At 47.1% G+C, this 16,337-nt stretch overlaps 1 protein-coding gene across 2 annotated transcripts in view; it reads left to right on the forward strand.

Annotated features, from left to right (window-relative positions):
- The first annotated feature begins 1,531 nt into the window (after positions 1–1,531).
- Positions 1,532–16,337, forward strand: part of Unc45b (unc-45 myosin chaperone B) — a 30,349-nt gene continuing 15,543 nt past the window's right edge. For both annotated transcript variants that reach the window (XM_013013190.1, XM_013013191.1), the window contains exons 1-9: positions 1,532–1,699; positions 2,521–2,557; positions 3,886–4,061; positions 5,972–6,061; positions 7,798–7,965; positions 8,950–9,118; positions 11,953–12,123; positions 13,015–13,186; positions 15,197–15,497. In XM_013013190.1, the coding sequence (XP_012868644.1) occupies positions 1,532–1,699; positions 2,521–2,557; positions 3,886–4,061; positions 5,972–6,061; positions 7,798–7,965; positions 8,950–9,118; positions 11,953–12,123; positions 13,015–13,186; positions 15,197–15,497 (1,452 nt within the window). The remainder of the gene's footprint in view (positions 1,700–2,520; positions 2,558–3,885; positions 4,062–5,971; positions 6,062–7,797; positions 7,966–8,949; positions 9,119–11,952; positions 12,124–13,014; positions 13,187–15,196; positions 15,498–16,337) is intronic.

A 16,337-nucleotide genomic window follows, 5' to 3' on the forward strand; every position in this document is an offset into this window, starting at 1 on the left:
TGTCCCTGAGCTCTTTTTGCTCAAAGCCAGCACTCTACCATTTTGAGCCATAGCACCACTTTTGGTTTTCTGGGGGTTAATTGGAGATAAGAATCTCACAGACTTTTCTGCCTGGGCTGGCTTTGAACCGCGATCCTCAGATCTCAGCCTCCTGAGTAGCTAGGATTACAGGCGTGTACCACCAGTGCAGTTGAGGGCATGAGTTCTGAGTACTGAAGTAGCCTTGTAAGGTCACCTTGGGATTCCTTAGTGGCAAAGAAACATCACAGAAGACCCTTCTGTGGAATGCATAGTTCTTGTCCTGATACGAGTCTCTTCTGGTCCCACAAGGTTTTTGGTGACATGGAAGGTTACCATCCTTGGACCTGACCTAGGGCTTGTCTATGGGAGTCTGATGAGGGAGAAACACAGCCTACCCTCAGAGAGTTCCCAATCTGATGGAGGAGGTGGGCTGAATATATTCCCCAGCCACCAAGAGGAAGGGACAGGAGAGAGCATGCATACCCAAACAGTAACCCACTCACAGTAGACAGAATTGGCAAGTCAGTTGTCTTTCTGAAAAGCAAGAACATGTTCAACAAGGAAATTCCAGAACAGTAGGATGCAAGGGAACAAGTCTAAGCAGACGAGGGGAAGCATTTTCCTCCGCCTTGTCCTCCCCCTCCCTCCAGAAAGGCATTTCTGGAAGACTCCAGTTGGTTGGGGAGCTGGGCAGCTGCTCTGTGTCCAAGTCTATCAGCCCCTCAGCTGTCACTCTGCTCCCAAAATAGCAGGGACAGGAGGAGGGGGAGGTTGTTTATCTAGGACGGTGTGTGTGTGTGTGTGTGTGTGTGTGTGTGTGTGTGTGTGTATAAAAGGGGCATTATAGCTGTACCCAGGAAAAGTTCCTGTCCTTTCTGGATCTTTCTCTGTCTTGAGGGGTATGAATCCTCAGGATTGTCCCTGAGCAGGGTGCTCAAGAGGCGGAGGCTAGACAAGACCTGCACGTGGTCATGATTGTCCAGTCCTGGGAGGGGGAGGGCCCTGGGTATCAATGACAGACTCCAGGGCCACCTGCCCCAGTGGCCAAATATGGTATGGAGCCACTGGCTGGGGTGATAAAGTCTCTTGGATAGGGGCTGGGAGAGGCAGACGGAGGCCACTGGCCGAGGTGGATCCCAGAACTCAGAAGTAGCACCAGGAAGAGGAGGAGGCCTCACAGAGACAGTGAGCTGGCAGCTGCAGGGAGGCCGGGCAGGGAGGAGGCCTGTGGACTTCCAGGCCTTTGTGAGACCGTGGGCCTTTAGTGTGGTGGTTTCACCTACCCCGGCTGGGAGGGATGGAAAGAGAGACATGTGAACTCTGACACCTCTCACTGGAGCAGAGCTCTGGGCAGATGTGACAATGTCCTCCAGGGTCAATGGGTTTAGGGGTGCTGGAGTTGGATCTCATCCCAGAAAATCCCCATCCTCCATCCTGGTGGTGGAGGCCTGGAGTCCTGCCCTGAGTCTGGAGCCAGGGCTGGTGAGACAGGGCTGCTCTGTCCCCACAGATGGCAGAGGCAGAGGCAGCAAAGCTGAAGGAGGAGGGCAACCGGCATTTCCAGCGTCAGGACTACAAGGCGGCCACCAAAAGCTACAGTCAGGCCCTGAAGCTGACCAAGGACAAGACCCTCCTGGCCACTCTCTACCGGAACCGGGCGGCCTGTGGCTTGAAGACGGTATGAGGCCAGGTGGCAGTTCCAGAGGGTAGGGGATTGTTGGGGATGGAGGCAGGGCTGTGGCACAGTCGCTGGTCCCAGCCATCAACCCTGAGCCCCTTGGGTCAGAGAAGGTGTCTCCTGCCACCTGACCCCACTGCTCTGGAGACATGGAAATTCATCCAGCTCAGAGTCAGCCCAGCGTAGATGCTGTTCATGTGTTATTTGGTGACATCTTAATTACTGCCACAGGCTCAGCAGCCCTGTTGCTATTCTGACTGTGACTCAGGGAACCTCTCATCTCCAGAGCCGCAGGATTAAAAAGCCAGCTTTTTCATAGCCAGACACCTGTGGCTCAGGCTGGTAATCCTAGCTACTCAAGAGGCTGAAACCTAAGGATCAATATTAGAAGCCAGCCTACGAAAGAAAGTCTGTGAGACTCTTATCTCCAAAGAAATCAGCAAAGCCAGAAGTGGAGCTATGGCTCAAGTGGTAGAATGCCAGCCTTGAACAAAAAAGCTAAGGGACAGAGCCCAGGCCTTGAGTTCAAGTTCCAGGACCAGCACAAAACAAAATAAATAAAAACCCTAGCCACTACTGTCGGCTCCTAATTGCACCAGGAAATCCAAGGCTCTGAGGGCTTGATTTATTCGCCTGAACTCTCTCAGAGTTCTAGCAGAGCCAGAATTCAAACCGGGCTTTCCCTTAAGCCAAAGCCTATCCGTTCTTTGGATCCTGGGTCTCTAATAGCCTGCAGCTGCCTGGTTAAGCATACCTCCTCTGGTTGTCTCTGCACTGAGTCCCTGTTAATCAAGCCCTCTTTCTCCTCTCTCTTTTCTCAGGAGAGCTATGTCCAGGCAGCTTCCGATGCCTCCAGAGGTGAGTGCCCGCTGCCTACACACCACACACACACTCATACCTGCCCCTATACCAGTCCCAGCATGTCTGTGCAGGAGTTTTTGAGCTGGTTACCATACTTTGGAGACACAGTGCTGGTTTGGAGTGGGCTAGGAAGGGCAGGAAACAGCTGGGGAAGGGACTGGAGGCTTCTGGGGAGAGTAGTGCTGGAAAGCAGCAATATTTTGCCCAGGGAAGGCAACTTTCAGGTGGATGGACAATGGCCTCCAATGCCTTGAAGGCCTTCAAAAGGAGGAAGGATTGGATTTAATTTCTGGGTGGGACTATGATAAAAGAACACATAAGTGTGCACTGGAGCTTGAACTCAGGGCTTTGCACTCTCACTTGGCTTTTTTTTTTTTTTTTTGCTCAAGGCTGGTGTTTTATCACTTGAGGCACACCTCCATTTCTAGCCTTTTACTGGCTAGTTGGAGATAAGAGTCTTGGAGGATTTGTCTGCCCCAGTCTGGGACTTTGAATTGGGATCCTCAGACCTCAGCTCCTGAGTACCTAGGATTATAGGCATGAGCCACCAGCGTCCCAGCAAGAAGGGGAAAGGTTTTCTGATTAATCTATTGTCTGTCTTGAAAAGGAGGGTGCTTCCTGTCACTGGTGTTGTGCAAGGGGGAATTGGATTAGCCCTTAACCCCCCCCCTCTTTTTTTTCAGTATTAGGAAACGAACCCAGCACCTCTCACAATGCCAGGAAAGCACTCTACCACTTGAGGATCCACAACCCCAGCCCTTTTGTTCATACTTTGTTTTGTTTTTTTTTTTTTTTTTTGGTTGGTCGTGGGGCTTGAACTCTGGGCCTGGGCACTGTCCCTCAGCTCTTCAGCTCAAGGCTAGTGCTCTACCACTTGAGCTACAGCGCCACTTCCGGTTTTCTGGTGGTTTATTGGAGATAGGAGTCTCAGGGCCTCTCCTGCCCGAGCTGGCTTTGAACCTCGATCCTCAGATCTCAGCCTCCTGAGTAGCTAGGATTGCAGGCGTGAGCCACCAGCGCCTGGCCATACTTTGTTTTTGAGATAGAGTCTTAACACTTATTCCAGGGCTGGCTATGAATTTGCAGTCCTCCTGCCTTTCCCTCTTGAGTAGTTAGGATTACAGGCACGTGCTGCCACACCCAGTCAGATCACTCAGACTCTTTCAATCTGAGAGACAGTAAGTCTCTCTAACAAAGGGATAGTGTGGGCCAGAAGGTCTGTGTGTGTAGACCATCTTCAGGGAAGACAGGATTCTAAGTCAGGGCAGTGGGAGTGGTGATCTGCAGCCTGGGCCCCTGAGGACCTGCCTGCCTTCCCTCTGCAGCCATTGACATGGACTCGGCAGACATCAAGGCTCTATACCGGAGGTGCCAGGCGCTTGAGCACTTGGGGAAGTTGGATCAGGCCTTCAAGGATGTGCAGCGATGTGCTACCCTCGAACCTCGAAACCCAAACTTCCAGGAAACATTGAGGAGACTCAACACCAGCATCCAGGAGAAGGTAAACTGGACTATTTCACAGACCTCAGCTGCTCCTGGCCTCTTCCTAGGAGGGATGATCTGGAGAAGAGGATATCAGGACAGCCCCACCCCTACACTCTGAGCCAGAGACAGCAAATGGTACAGGCAGGCTCCATGGAGTAACTGGACAGATGCACCCACCTGGGAGAGATCGAGAAAGGTGCTGTGTGATGCCATCTGAGGAAGCAAGCCAGGACTAGAACATTGTTTGGGAAGAGGGGGAGAGGTGGTACTGGAATTTGAACTCAGAGCCTCAAGCCCTCATTCAGTTCACTTACTCATGGCTAAGTCTAGAGCTACATCTCCAGCCTTGCTTTTTAGTGGATATTTTGGAGATGAATTCACACACGCTTTTCTGTCTTTGAACAGCTATAGTTGGATCTCAGTCTTTAAAAAAATTTGTTATTATAAAGGTGGTATACAAAAGGGTTACAGTAACATAAGCCATCCCTTTCCTCACTCTGGATCTGTCTTTTATGTAGCTAGGATTAGAGGTGTGAGCCACCAGCACAGAACAGAATTTGGGTCTTTTAAAATTTTAGGAGGCTTTTAAAAAAATCACATGAGCTAAATGTTGATGGCTCACCCTAGCTACTGAGAAGGCTGAGACCTGAAGATCACTGAAGCCAGCCTGGGCAAGAAAGTTGGTGAGACTCCTATCTCCAATTAATCACTCAAAAGCCAGAAATGGAGCTGTGGCTAAAGTGGTAGCATACCAGCCTTGAGTGAAAAAGCTCAAGGACTTGGACACTTCCAAGCTCTGAGTTGGACAAGCTTGGATACTTCCAAGCTCTGAGTTCAAGCCCCACTATTAACACACACACACACACACACACACACACACACACACACGCGCACACACACACGCACAATTAGCATGTCTACAACATGCCCTTCCTCTCTTCTCAGGAGGACAAAGGCAGCAAGGATCCTAAGAGTCAGGGATTCTGAGGTGGGATAATGGACATGAGATCGTATCTGGGAAGATGGAATGTGTGTCTATACACACATTCCAGGGGGAGCCTGGACCAGAGGGGGAGGCATCCTGTATGGGAATTATTGATTTTCTGGGGACTCCTTGAGTATGTCAGTTTCCTCCCAGAAGAGGGAGTAGAAAGTACCTGTTCATTCAGCTCCCTGCTCCAAAACTCAGGAAATACAAGGTACCTGGAGCAGCCTCTGTAAGGGATCCACAGTATCCTGTCTGGGTACAGACTCAGGGCTGGGGAAAGAAGTGAAGGAGGGATCTGAGAAGTGGTAGACGAGGGTGGAGCCTCTACAGTCCAGAGGCAGTGAGGGCAGATCCACACTAAGTCATGAGGAAAAAGGGGGAGCAGGTGAATTGCCCCATTAGGTCATGCCATGAAAGATCTAGAGCAACGGGATTGTGCTAGAGGTATGGTTCAAATGGTACAGCACCATGCTAGTAAGCCTGAGGCTGTAAGTTCAAACTCCAGTACTACCAAGAAAATAAGCAAAACCAAAACAAACATTAGGGCCTCAACTTACCTGGAGTAATACTCAAAATCTACTTCTAGTTTTTGAGCCTGGAGACTCCATTTCTATTTCAGTACTTATTTAAAAATCTAATGGTTTGTGCTGATTGTTTACTCCAAAATTGGACTAGTGATCTTTGTTGTTCAAGACTAGGTCAGCAGCAGGATGAGGATGTAATTTTGCTCACCATTTTATCTCCAGCTTCTAGAACAATGACTAGCACAAAGTTGTACCCTTTCTGGAATGAATATATGAATGCAGGTGCTGGGGTCCAGAGTAAATAGCCTGACATCTGGGGAGATGAAATGTACATGGAACTGGAAGAAATTATGTGATCCCCCCCCACACACTGGTCCTTCACCTGCCTCTCTCTGCTCCCTCTTCTCTCCTCAGCTCCATGTGCAGTTCTCCACAGACTCAAGGGTACAGAATATGTTTGAGATCCTCCTGGACCAAAACAGCGAAGCTGATAAGCGGGAAAAGGTGAGTCCCACATAGTGTCAGCCACCAGTGGGTGCTCTCAACTTGCAGTTCTGGCTTCTTGCCAGCCTTTCTCTGGACAGGAAAAAAAAAAAGACCCCAAATTAATCCCATTAGAAAACAAGCAAGAACCATAGAAGAACCCGAGTTAAGAATAATCCATTGTGGGGAGACATCCAACAAGGTTGCATGCTATGTTATTTAAAACTGGGATACTTTGTTTATTGTGAACTTTTTGGCATTGATTTTTAAAAATGTTGCATTGGATATTATTTATCTGGATTATTGAGGGTTTTTTTTTCTGCTACTCTAAGTTTTGCACTCAAGGAGAAAACTTCACTTGCCTCATAATTTCAGCCCTGAGAAACAAGGACACATTCAAATAAAGTTTTATTGGTTAATTAATTAATTAATTAAAGTACTAGAGATGAAACCCATGGCTTCACGCAGGCTTTGCAAACAGCTTACCACTTGAGCCACCCACCTCCAAGCCACAAATTTTGTTTCTTTCATTTAGCAATAGTACCAAGAACTCATTCTAAAATATTAAATATATTTACTGATACCATTATCTCTTCAGTCAAATTTCTTTTTTTTTTTTTTTTTTGGGTCCGGTCGTGGGGCCTGAACTCTGGGCCTGGGCGCTGTCCCTCAGCTCTTCAGCTCAAGGCTAGCTCTCTACCACTTGAGCCACAGCGCCACTTCCAGCTTTTTTTTTCTTTTTGCTTATGTGGTGCTGAGGAATCGAACCCAGGGCCTCAGGCGTGCAAGGCAAGCGCTCTACCACTGAGCTACCTTCCCAGCCCTTCAGTCAAATTTCTTGTGTGTGCGTTTTTTTCCTCTATGGTGCATCTAATCCTCCTTTGGAATAAAAAAAGTGCCTCCCCACCTTTTAGTATTTTGTATTTATAAGAATTTAACAGGGGGCTGGGAAGTTGGCTCAGTGGTAGAGTGCTTGCCTTGCATGCATGAGGCGCTGGGTTCGATTCCTCAGCACCACATAAGCAGAAAAAAGCCAGGCCCAGAGTTCAGACTCTACAACCAGACCCCTCCACCAAAAAAAGAGAATTTAACAGATAATACCCAAGAGGGGAGGTGTTGGTTTTTATGGTAAATGAACTTATATAACATTCCTTTATAATGAACTTATGAAGACATAATGAGTTGGTAGGGATTAAAATAGCTTTGTGTTGAAAAGTACATAGCCTTAGCAGATAGTGCTGTCCTGGTCTTGCTTGCCTGAAGTCTCAGGCCTCTCCAGGGCTTGTACCTGCCTCTCTGACCACCTCTTTCTTTCCTCAAGGCTTTTTAAAGTTCATATATTCTCAAATTGGGCAACTTTAGGATGAGAAAAGCAAAGGAGCCATCAGACCCAACCACCTCATTTTTCAAATGAAGAATCAGAAGCCCCAAAAGGCACTGTGATTCTTGCCCAAAGTTACTAGCTAGCAGGTAGCAGAACCAGAGCTCAGATCCAAGGCTTGTGGATCCTATCCAGTGCTCTCTGCCCATCACCTTCTACCTTCTTGAGAACTCCTTCCTGAGACTTGCAAGTTGCTTTGACTTCTGGATTATGTTGTTGGGTTGTGTCCCAGGAATTAGATTATAAAATAAGAGGGGAAAACAACAACAACCAAGTGGTGAAGACAGCCCTTGTGCCAACCCCTGTAGTTGGCTCAAGGTCAAGAACTATACAGTCATGAGTTGCTCAGGACCCTCATTGTCTCTCCCTTCCTCAGGCTGCCAACAACCTCATTGTCCTAGGCCGAGAGGAAGCTGGAGCTGAGAGAATCTTCCAGACCAATGGCGTAGCCCTGCTGCTGCAGCTTCTGGATACTCAGAGGCCCGAGCTGGTGCTGGCTGCAGTGCGCACCCTGTCAGGCATGTGCAGTGGCCACCGAGCTCGGGTGAGGCCCCAGTGACCTGGGAAAGGGGGTTCTTGGTGGGGATGGACAGCTACCCACCAGGGATCTGGAGGGTAATGGGTGGTCAGGGGACAAATAGAAACTAATACAGAATATAATAGGTTTTCCAGTGCCCCAACCTTAGTCTTATGGTGCCTGGTTTAGGAGTGACCAAGACCTTTCCCTTTTGTGCTGGAAACAAGTGTCACTAAGTCACTAGAGTCAGGTTTTTTTTTCTTTTTTTAAACTTTTATTTTATTTTATTATAAAGGTGATTTACAGAGGGGTTACAGTTACATACATAAGGTATGAGTGCATTTCTTGTCAAACAGCATTACCCAGTCCCTCATTTTCTCTTACTTTCTCACCCTCTCGATAAAGTCAGGTTATTGAAAGTGGCTTTAGGAAGGGTTGAGTACAAGGTTCTTTTTTTTTCTCCTTTTTTGTACCAGTACTACGTCTTGCAATCAGGATCTGGGTACTATTCCTTAGCTGGCACTCCATCACTTGAATCACTGGTCCACTTCTGGCTTTTGTTTTAACTGATTAATTGGAAATAGTCTCTCAGATGTGTCACTTGTACTGACTTTGAACCACAGTCCTCAGATCTCAGCCTTTAGGATTACAGACATGAGCCATTGGCACCAAGCTGCTATTGTTCATTGTAGTTTGAGATTCTGTACTATCTTTTAGATTCAGTGTGTGCCATTCACCACATCTCAATGTGGTGCAAGGTGGTCTTAGCATGGAGCAAGAGCTTAAAAGTCCTAGGTGGTAGTGGTGGGGAGGGGTTGCTGTATTGGGTAGCACAGATCCGAATCTCTAGAAGGAGGTTTCCCAGGCTGAGATCCTGCTCAGGGCACTGGCTGCCTGCACTCATACCCTATCCCATGGAGTGGGGCTGGGGTTTGATACTCCCCACCCCCAGCCCCTGTCAGAGCAGGAGGGAGGGGCAGAGCCTTTGACTGTGGTTTCTGCTGTACTTAGGCCACAGTGATTCTGCATGCAGTCCGAATAGACCGAATCTGCAGCCTCATGGCAGTGGAGGATGAGGAGATGTCTCTGGCTGTCTGCAACCTGCTGCAGTCCATCATCGATTCCCTGTCTGGGGAGGACAAGCGGGAGCATCGGGGGAAGGAGGAGGCCCTGGTTCTAGGTAAGAGATGTTTTCCGGTTCTGGTTCAAGTGGACAATCAGTTGCCACCTCCGACTGGGCATTTCCGGTGTACCTGGTTTCATTTCTATATGTATGTCCTGGCAATAAAAACATGGGAGGCAGCCAGGCACTGATGGCTCATACCTGTGATCCTAACTACTCAAGACACTGAGATCTGAGGATTATGATTTGAAAGTCCATGAGACTCTCATCTCTAAACACCCAAAAAAGCTGGAAATGGAGCTGTGGCTCAAGTGGTGAAGTGCTTGCCTTGAGAAAAAAAAAAAAAAGCTCAGACCCTGAGTTCAAGCCCCAGGACCAGCACAAAAACAAAACAAAACAAAAACAAAAATATGAGGGGCCCAGTGCAGCATTTGCTGTAGCTAATAGGTGGAAATAAACCAAATGTCTATCATGGATGATTGGATAAGAAAAATGATATATGCATGTGATGGAATTTTGTTCACCCTTACAAGGAAGGATGATCTGACCCTGAGGATGTGATGCTAAATGAAATAAGCCCATCACAACGGGGCAAATACTGTGTGGTTTCACCTACGTGAATTACCTAGAGCAGTCAAATGCATAGAGACAGAGGCAGGATGATGGCTTTGGGGTCTGGGAAAGAGAAATGGGAGCTGCTGTTTAATGAATAGAGAGTTTCCATTGTGAAAGATGAAAAAAAGTTCTGTGCATGTGTGCACTGGGGGCTCACGCCGGTAAACCTAGCTACTCCAGAGGTTGAGATCTGAGGGTTGAGATTTAAACTCAGTCAGGCAGAAAGACCATGAGCACTTATCTCCAATAACCACCAAAAAGCTAGAAGTGAAGCTGTGGCTCAAGTATGCCAGCCTTGAGCAAAAATACATATGCCAAGCAAGAGCACAAGGCCCTGACTTTCACACCCCAATACCAGCACAAAAAAAAGTTCTGTGGATTGGTAATGCCATGACATGGTGAATTTACTCAATGCCACAAAATTGCATACATAAAAATGGTAAACTTTATTTTGCATATACTTATGAACAATTTGAAAAAGGTAGCAGAGTCTTATCAGAGAAATTTGGAAATATATGAATGTGAAAAAATTGTAATCATATATTAAAATGACCCTGTAGTCACTACTATATCCATATGACATTCCTATATTTTTCCATCTATGTCAATGTCAATAGTCATATAAATATCAATTTAATGAAATTGGAATTCTGGCTGGGCATTGGTGGCTCATGTCTGTGATCCTAGCTACCTCAGGAGGCTGAGATCTGAGTATTGTGGTTCAAAGCCAGCCCTTGCAGAAAAGGCCACGAGATTGTTATCTCCAATCAACCACCAGAAAACCAGAAGTGGTTTGAGCTATAGCTCAAAGTGGTAGGGTGAAAGAGCTCAGGGATTGTGCCCAGGCCCTGAGTTCAAGCCCCATGACCAACAAAAAAATTTAAAAAGTTGGAATTCTGCTATAAGTAGTTTAATTTACTGATTAATGTTACTATTGTATACCATCTAATATTCCTTTTTCTTTGAAACAGGGTATTGCTATATAGCTCAGACTGGCTTCTAATGTTTTCTCTAATTCTTCCCTTAGCTTCCCAAGTGCTGGAATTATAGGCATTCACCATCTAACTCAACACATTTAATATTCTTTTTTCCCCCAGTGTATGTGTGGTTTTTTTGCAATCAAGAGTAGCTTTCTACTACTGGAGCCACAGCTCCACTTCTAGCTTTTTGGTGGTTAAGCCAGCCTAGGCTAGCTTTAAACTGTGATCTTCAGATTTCAGCCTCTTGATTAGCTAGGATTACGGCATGAGCCACCAGTTCTTAGATTTAAAAAACAACAACAACAAAAAAAACCTTTCCAAATAGAGGCTTTGGAAGCCTCTGGTTGTACCACAGATCACATGATCAACTCAGAGCCAGCCTGGGGGAGGTCCCAACCAAGAGTGTGAATTCTAGAGTCCTACCTCATTCGTGATACTAAAGTATAATCTTCTGCAAGTCCTCTGAGAAATAGTGACTTATTGCTGGTCTGCTACAAAAATCCTAAAACATACTGATTTCAGATCTGTGTCTCTGTAGCTTGTACTCACCTTTGGTCCCAATTCTGCACCCTGGAGCCTCACAGAAGGAGTCTGTTATGACGTGGTTTTATCTGAGAACAGACTATCAAGTCCACTGAGGACTCTTCCTTTGTGTGGCAGGGCCCAACTCCTTCCTTCCTCTGTTCTTCATCTGACATGATTTGGAGCTCTCTATGTCCCTGCCAGCTGGCTTGTCTTTGAGCTCCATCCTAGAATGAGAAATAAAACCCCTCTAGATCTTAGGGAAGTCAGAAAGAGCAAAATTAGGAAAAAAGAAAAAAAGCACTTATCTTTTAATACTCACTAGTTAGGGGGAAGCCCTGGCCCCATAGGCAAAGCTGGCATTTGGGCTCTTGGCATGTCTGGATCTGTGGGAAGTGGAGATTCTGTGTGGAGTATAAATTTCCTTTCTGCAGAATATTTTATTGACCCAGTCTATCAAAGCAATACAAAATATGCCTGGATCTCTGCCAATCATGCAAAAGACTTTTTTAAGTACCAGGAGCTGTTATCATAGAAAAGACTGTTCAGATTAGCCAGATGACCCCCCCCCCCCACACACTTATGGGTGTTGTCTGGGGAGTTTTGTTTTCTTTGGGGGATGGGATTGGAAACCCTATCCTCTCCTGGAAGTATCTACATACACAGAAAGCAATGAATTCAGTATCTTCCGAGTCTTTCTAGGAGCTTCTCTCATTCCTGATCCTATCCACACGGGACTTTATCCTTCTATTTGCTCTTATCCTTATTTCTCAGACACCAAGAAGGACCTGAAGCAGATTACCAACCACTTGCTCGACATGCTGGTTAGTAAGAAAGTGTCTGGCCAGGGCAGGGACCAGGCACTCAACTTGCTCAATAAGAATGTCCCCAGGAAGGACCTGGCCATCCATGACAACTCACGCACCATCTACGTGGTGGATAATGGTGAGGAGGCGGGAGGAGGGCAGGCACTTGAGGGCGGGGAATCTTCACCAGTTTAGCTGGTAAAGGTGTAGGGAAACAAAAGGTCTGAATTCTATCTTTCAATACTCTAAGAAAAACAGGGGATCATAGTAAGTAGCAAATATACTATATTTTGAAGATGTACTAGACATTCATTGAATGCCAATAGTGTCTCCAGATTAGCACTAGGCTGCTTCGACTCTTTTCCTGATTGGGTCTTCTAGCTTTGTAAAGTAGGGAGTATTATTTCCATTTTGCAAGTAAAGAAACTGAGGCTCTGAGAGAAGACATTATTAAAAAAAACGATATGTGAACAGGGTGGTGCCAGTGGCTCACACCTGTAATCCTAGTTACTCAGGAAGCCGAAATCTGGAGGATGGTGGTTCAAAGACACTCCAGGCATGAAAGTCTGTAAGACTCCATCTCCAATTAATAAACAAAATTCTGTATTCGAGGCATGGCTTAAGTGGTAGAGTCTTAGCTGAGCAAGAAAATAAGGATCTGATTTCAAGCCCAGTACTGGTGTGTGTGTGTGTGTGTGTGTGTGTGTGTGTGTGTGTGTGTGTGTGTGTGTGTATGAGCATGTGCACACAGGTAGGTTGTACATCACAGAATGTTAGCCCTGACTAAGTCCCCAGAGATCAGCTAGTCTGGACTCCCCTTGAAAGAATGTGAAACAGAATTGTAGCAGGATGAAGGTTACTCATGGTAGGGGCACAGTCACTGGGAGGACCTGGGTCTCTCGGCCCCACCCCAGCGCTCTGCACCAAGGAAGGCTTATGTTGCCTAAAGGCAGATCTTACTGAGGGTAGAAGTGTGTTGGTGAAGGTAGAGCCCCATGGAAATCTCACACTTGCCCTTGTTGATCTGCAGGCCTGAGAAAGATCCTAAAGGTGCTGGGGCAGGTTCCTGACCTGCCTTCCTGCCTACCCTTGACAGACAACACTCGCATGCTGGCTTCCATCCTCATCAACAAGCTCTACGATGACCTGCGCTGTGACCCTGAGCGTGATCATTTCCGCAAGATCTGTGAGGAGTATATCACGTGAGTCCCCAGGGGCCTCCCAGGGCTAGCTCTGTGTTAGATTCCTAATTCCCAAAATTAGCCATTTAGAATTGTGGGAATCATTGACTCTCAGTAGCATAGACGTTTGGGAGTGGTTCAGCCAGGTGGTTCTGGTTTGGGCATCTTCCGTGAAGTCACCATCTTGAGTTGGCCTGAAGCCTGGTGCCAGTGGCTCACACCTATAATCCTATTTACTCAGGAAGCTATGATCTGAGGATCATGGTTCAAAGCCAGCCCAAGAAGGAAAGTCCATGAGATTCCTATCTCCAATGAACCATTAGAAAACTGGAAGTGGCACTATGGCTCAAAGTGGTAGAGCACTGGATTTGTACAAAAGAGCTCAGGGACAGAGCCCAGGCCCTGAGTTCAAACCCCACAGCCAACAAAATAAGTAAATAAATAAAATAAAAAACAACAGATAGCTCAGTGGAAGCTATTTCTAATGTTAAAAATCTTTTTTTTTAATCTGGACATAATTTAAATCTACCAGAGGCTCTTTTTTTTTTTTTTTGTCGGTCGTGGGGCTTGAACTCTGGGCCTGGGCGCTGTCCCTCAGCTCTTCAGCTCAAGGCGAGCGCTCTACCACTTGAGCTACAGCACCACTTCCGGTTTTCTGGTGGTTTATTGGAGATAGGAGTCTCACGGTCTCTCCTGCCCGGGCTGGCTTTGAACCGTGATCCTCAGATCTCAGCCTCCTGAGTAGCTAGGATTACAGGCGTGAGCCACCAGCGCCCGGCTTCTACCAGAGGCTCTTATAGTAGACTGGAGTACCGGTGAACTTGCCAGGAGGGAGGTTGGCTCTATCAGGACTTTAGGCAACATGTGACCTTGGAGACTAAGCCAGGCTTTGGGGAGTTCGCAGCAGCCAGGCCACCTAGGTCTTCTCACTACCACCTGTTACCTCGGATGCTCCTCCCTGTGTGTCCTCTCCTTTCCCCTCTCATTGTTACATGGCCATTTGACACTTTCCCACTGATTTTCCAGCTTGTAAAACACTGGGATTTCTGGGACACGACCATTGCTCAGGAAGCTGAGTATAAGTCCTAGGCGGGTGAAGATCCCACCTTTACTCTGCTTTTCCTTCTCTTCCCAGGGCAGAAATCTTTTTGTAAACAGCCAAAAAAGAAGTAGTTTCATCTTTCTTTTCTTTTCTTTTTTTGTCTCTTGGACAAGGGGAGAGGCTGAGGGTGGCTGTGAATGCCACACTATTCCACAGGAGCCCTCGCTGCTAGAAGGACAATCAGCTGACAGCTCTTGACTGTTGTCTCTCTTTGGGACTCCCCTCAACTGAGGAGTGATGTCTCACCACGTCAGCCTCTATGACTTGTCCCCACCCTAATCTGGAACAGCTCTGCCAGGCATCCACACTCAGAACTGTTTGAGCTTATTTCAATGCCTCTCTCTGCCCACATGAGCTTCCTTCTGTTCTTCTGAAGAGCTCTTCTAATAACCTTCCTGAATGTTGGTCCCTGAATCAGAGTGTGTTTCCCAAGGAACCTCTCTGTGACACCTCTGTGGTGTCCTTTATCCTCCCTATAACTGAAAAGCAGAGAAGTAGCCTCAGTTTACAGATCAAGAAGCGGAAGCTTAGTGGATTGTCTAATGTCACACAGTGTCTGAAAGAGGATCCAAATCTGTCTGCTTCCATTTTTTCCACCTGCTGGGCCAATTCTGTGTGTGTGTGTGTGTGTGTGTGTGTGTGTGTTTGCACGCGCTCATACCAATAGTGGCATTGGAACTCAGGGTCTTGCATTCTCACTTGGCTATTTTGCCAAAGACTATTCCTCTACAACTTGAGCCATGCCTCTACTTCTGGCTTTTTGGTGGTTAATTGGAGATAAGGATCTCATGGATTTTTTTACCCAGGCTGGCTTTACACTGTGATTCTCATATCCCACCCTCCTGAGTGGCTAGGCTTGCAGGCATGATCAACCAGCACCCAACTTCCCTTGGGCCAATTGTTTTCACAAGCCTTGCCCTCTGTTTTAGGGGCACATTTGACCCACAGAACATGGACAAGAATGTGAATGCCATCCAGACGGTGTCGGGGATCCTGCAGGGGCCCTTTGACCTTGGCAATCAGCTGCTGGGAATGAAAGGTGTGATGGAGATGATGGTGGCGCTGTGCGGCTCAGAGCGTGAAGCAGACCAGCTGGTGGCTGTGGAGGCACTCATCCATGCCTCCACCAAGCTCAGCCGGGCCACCTTCATCATCACCAATGGGGTGACCTTACTCAAAGAAATCTACAAGACCACCAAGAATGAGAAGATCAAGATCCGCACGCTGGTGGTGAGTGGGCTGGCTACCAACCACCCTCCAGTATAGGTACCAGGGGGCTGGGAAGGTGGCTCAGTGGTAAAGCGCTTGCCTTGCATGCCAGAGGCCCTGGGTTTGATTCCTCAGCACCACATAAGCAAAACAAAAAAAGCCGGAAGTGGCACTGTGGCTCAAGTGGTAGAGCACTAGCCTTGAGCTGAAGAGCTGAGGGACAGCGCCCAGGCCCAGAGTTCAGGCTCCACAACCGGACCCAAAAAAATAAATAAAACATTTAGTCCAGTATAGGTACCAGGCACCATAGCACCAGTACCAGACACGGTAACAGACATGGTACCTGGTGAGAGCAAGAAGAGTGAGATGTGACCCATCCTGAGGGGACCATGCACCAGGAGCCACTCATGCCCATGCATATGGCTGGGCAGGGAGACAGAGATTCAGAAGGGTGGACCCTGAGATTAACCTGTTCTCCATGCTCTGAAGGGCGCTGAAATGATTTATCCAGAAAGTACTTCTGGAGCAAACACTAGCAACTCAGTTTCCTTAACCAGCTTTTACAAGACACAGATCAAACTGGTTATCTTTTCATTTTTTTTCCGCTTTTCATTTGTACTATGATTATTTTCATGGATCTTTTCTTTATCTTGTAAACAAGGACAGGGATTTAAGTAAGCCATTGATTTGTTTCTTTAAAAAAAATCCATACCAGCAGGGTGCTGGTGGCTCACACCAGTAATCCTAGCTACTCAGGAGGCTGAGATCTGAGGATTGCAGTTCAAAACCAGCCCAGACAGGAAAGTCTGTAAAACTCTTATCTCCAATTAACCACTCAGAAAACTGGAAGTGGCACTGTGG

This window comes from Dipodomys ordii, unplaced genomic scaffold (assembly GCF_000151885.1).
Source record: "Dipodomys ordii isolate 6190 unplaced genomic scaffold, Dord_2.0 Scaffold19, whole genome shotgun sequence".
In the NCBI taxonomy this organism is placed as follows: domain Eukaryota; kingdom Metazoa; phylum Chordata; class Mammalia; order Rodentia; family Heteromyidae; genus Dipodomys; species Dipodomys ordii.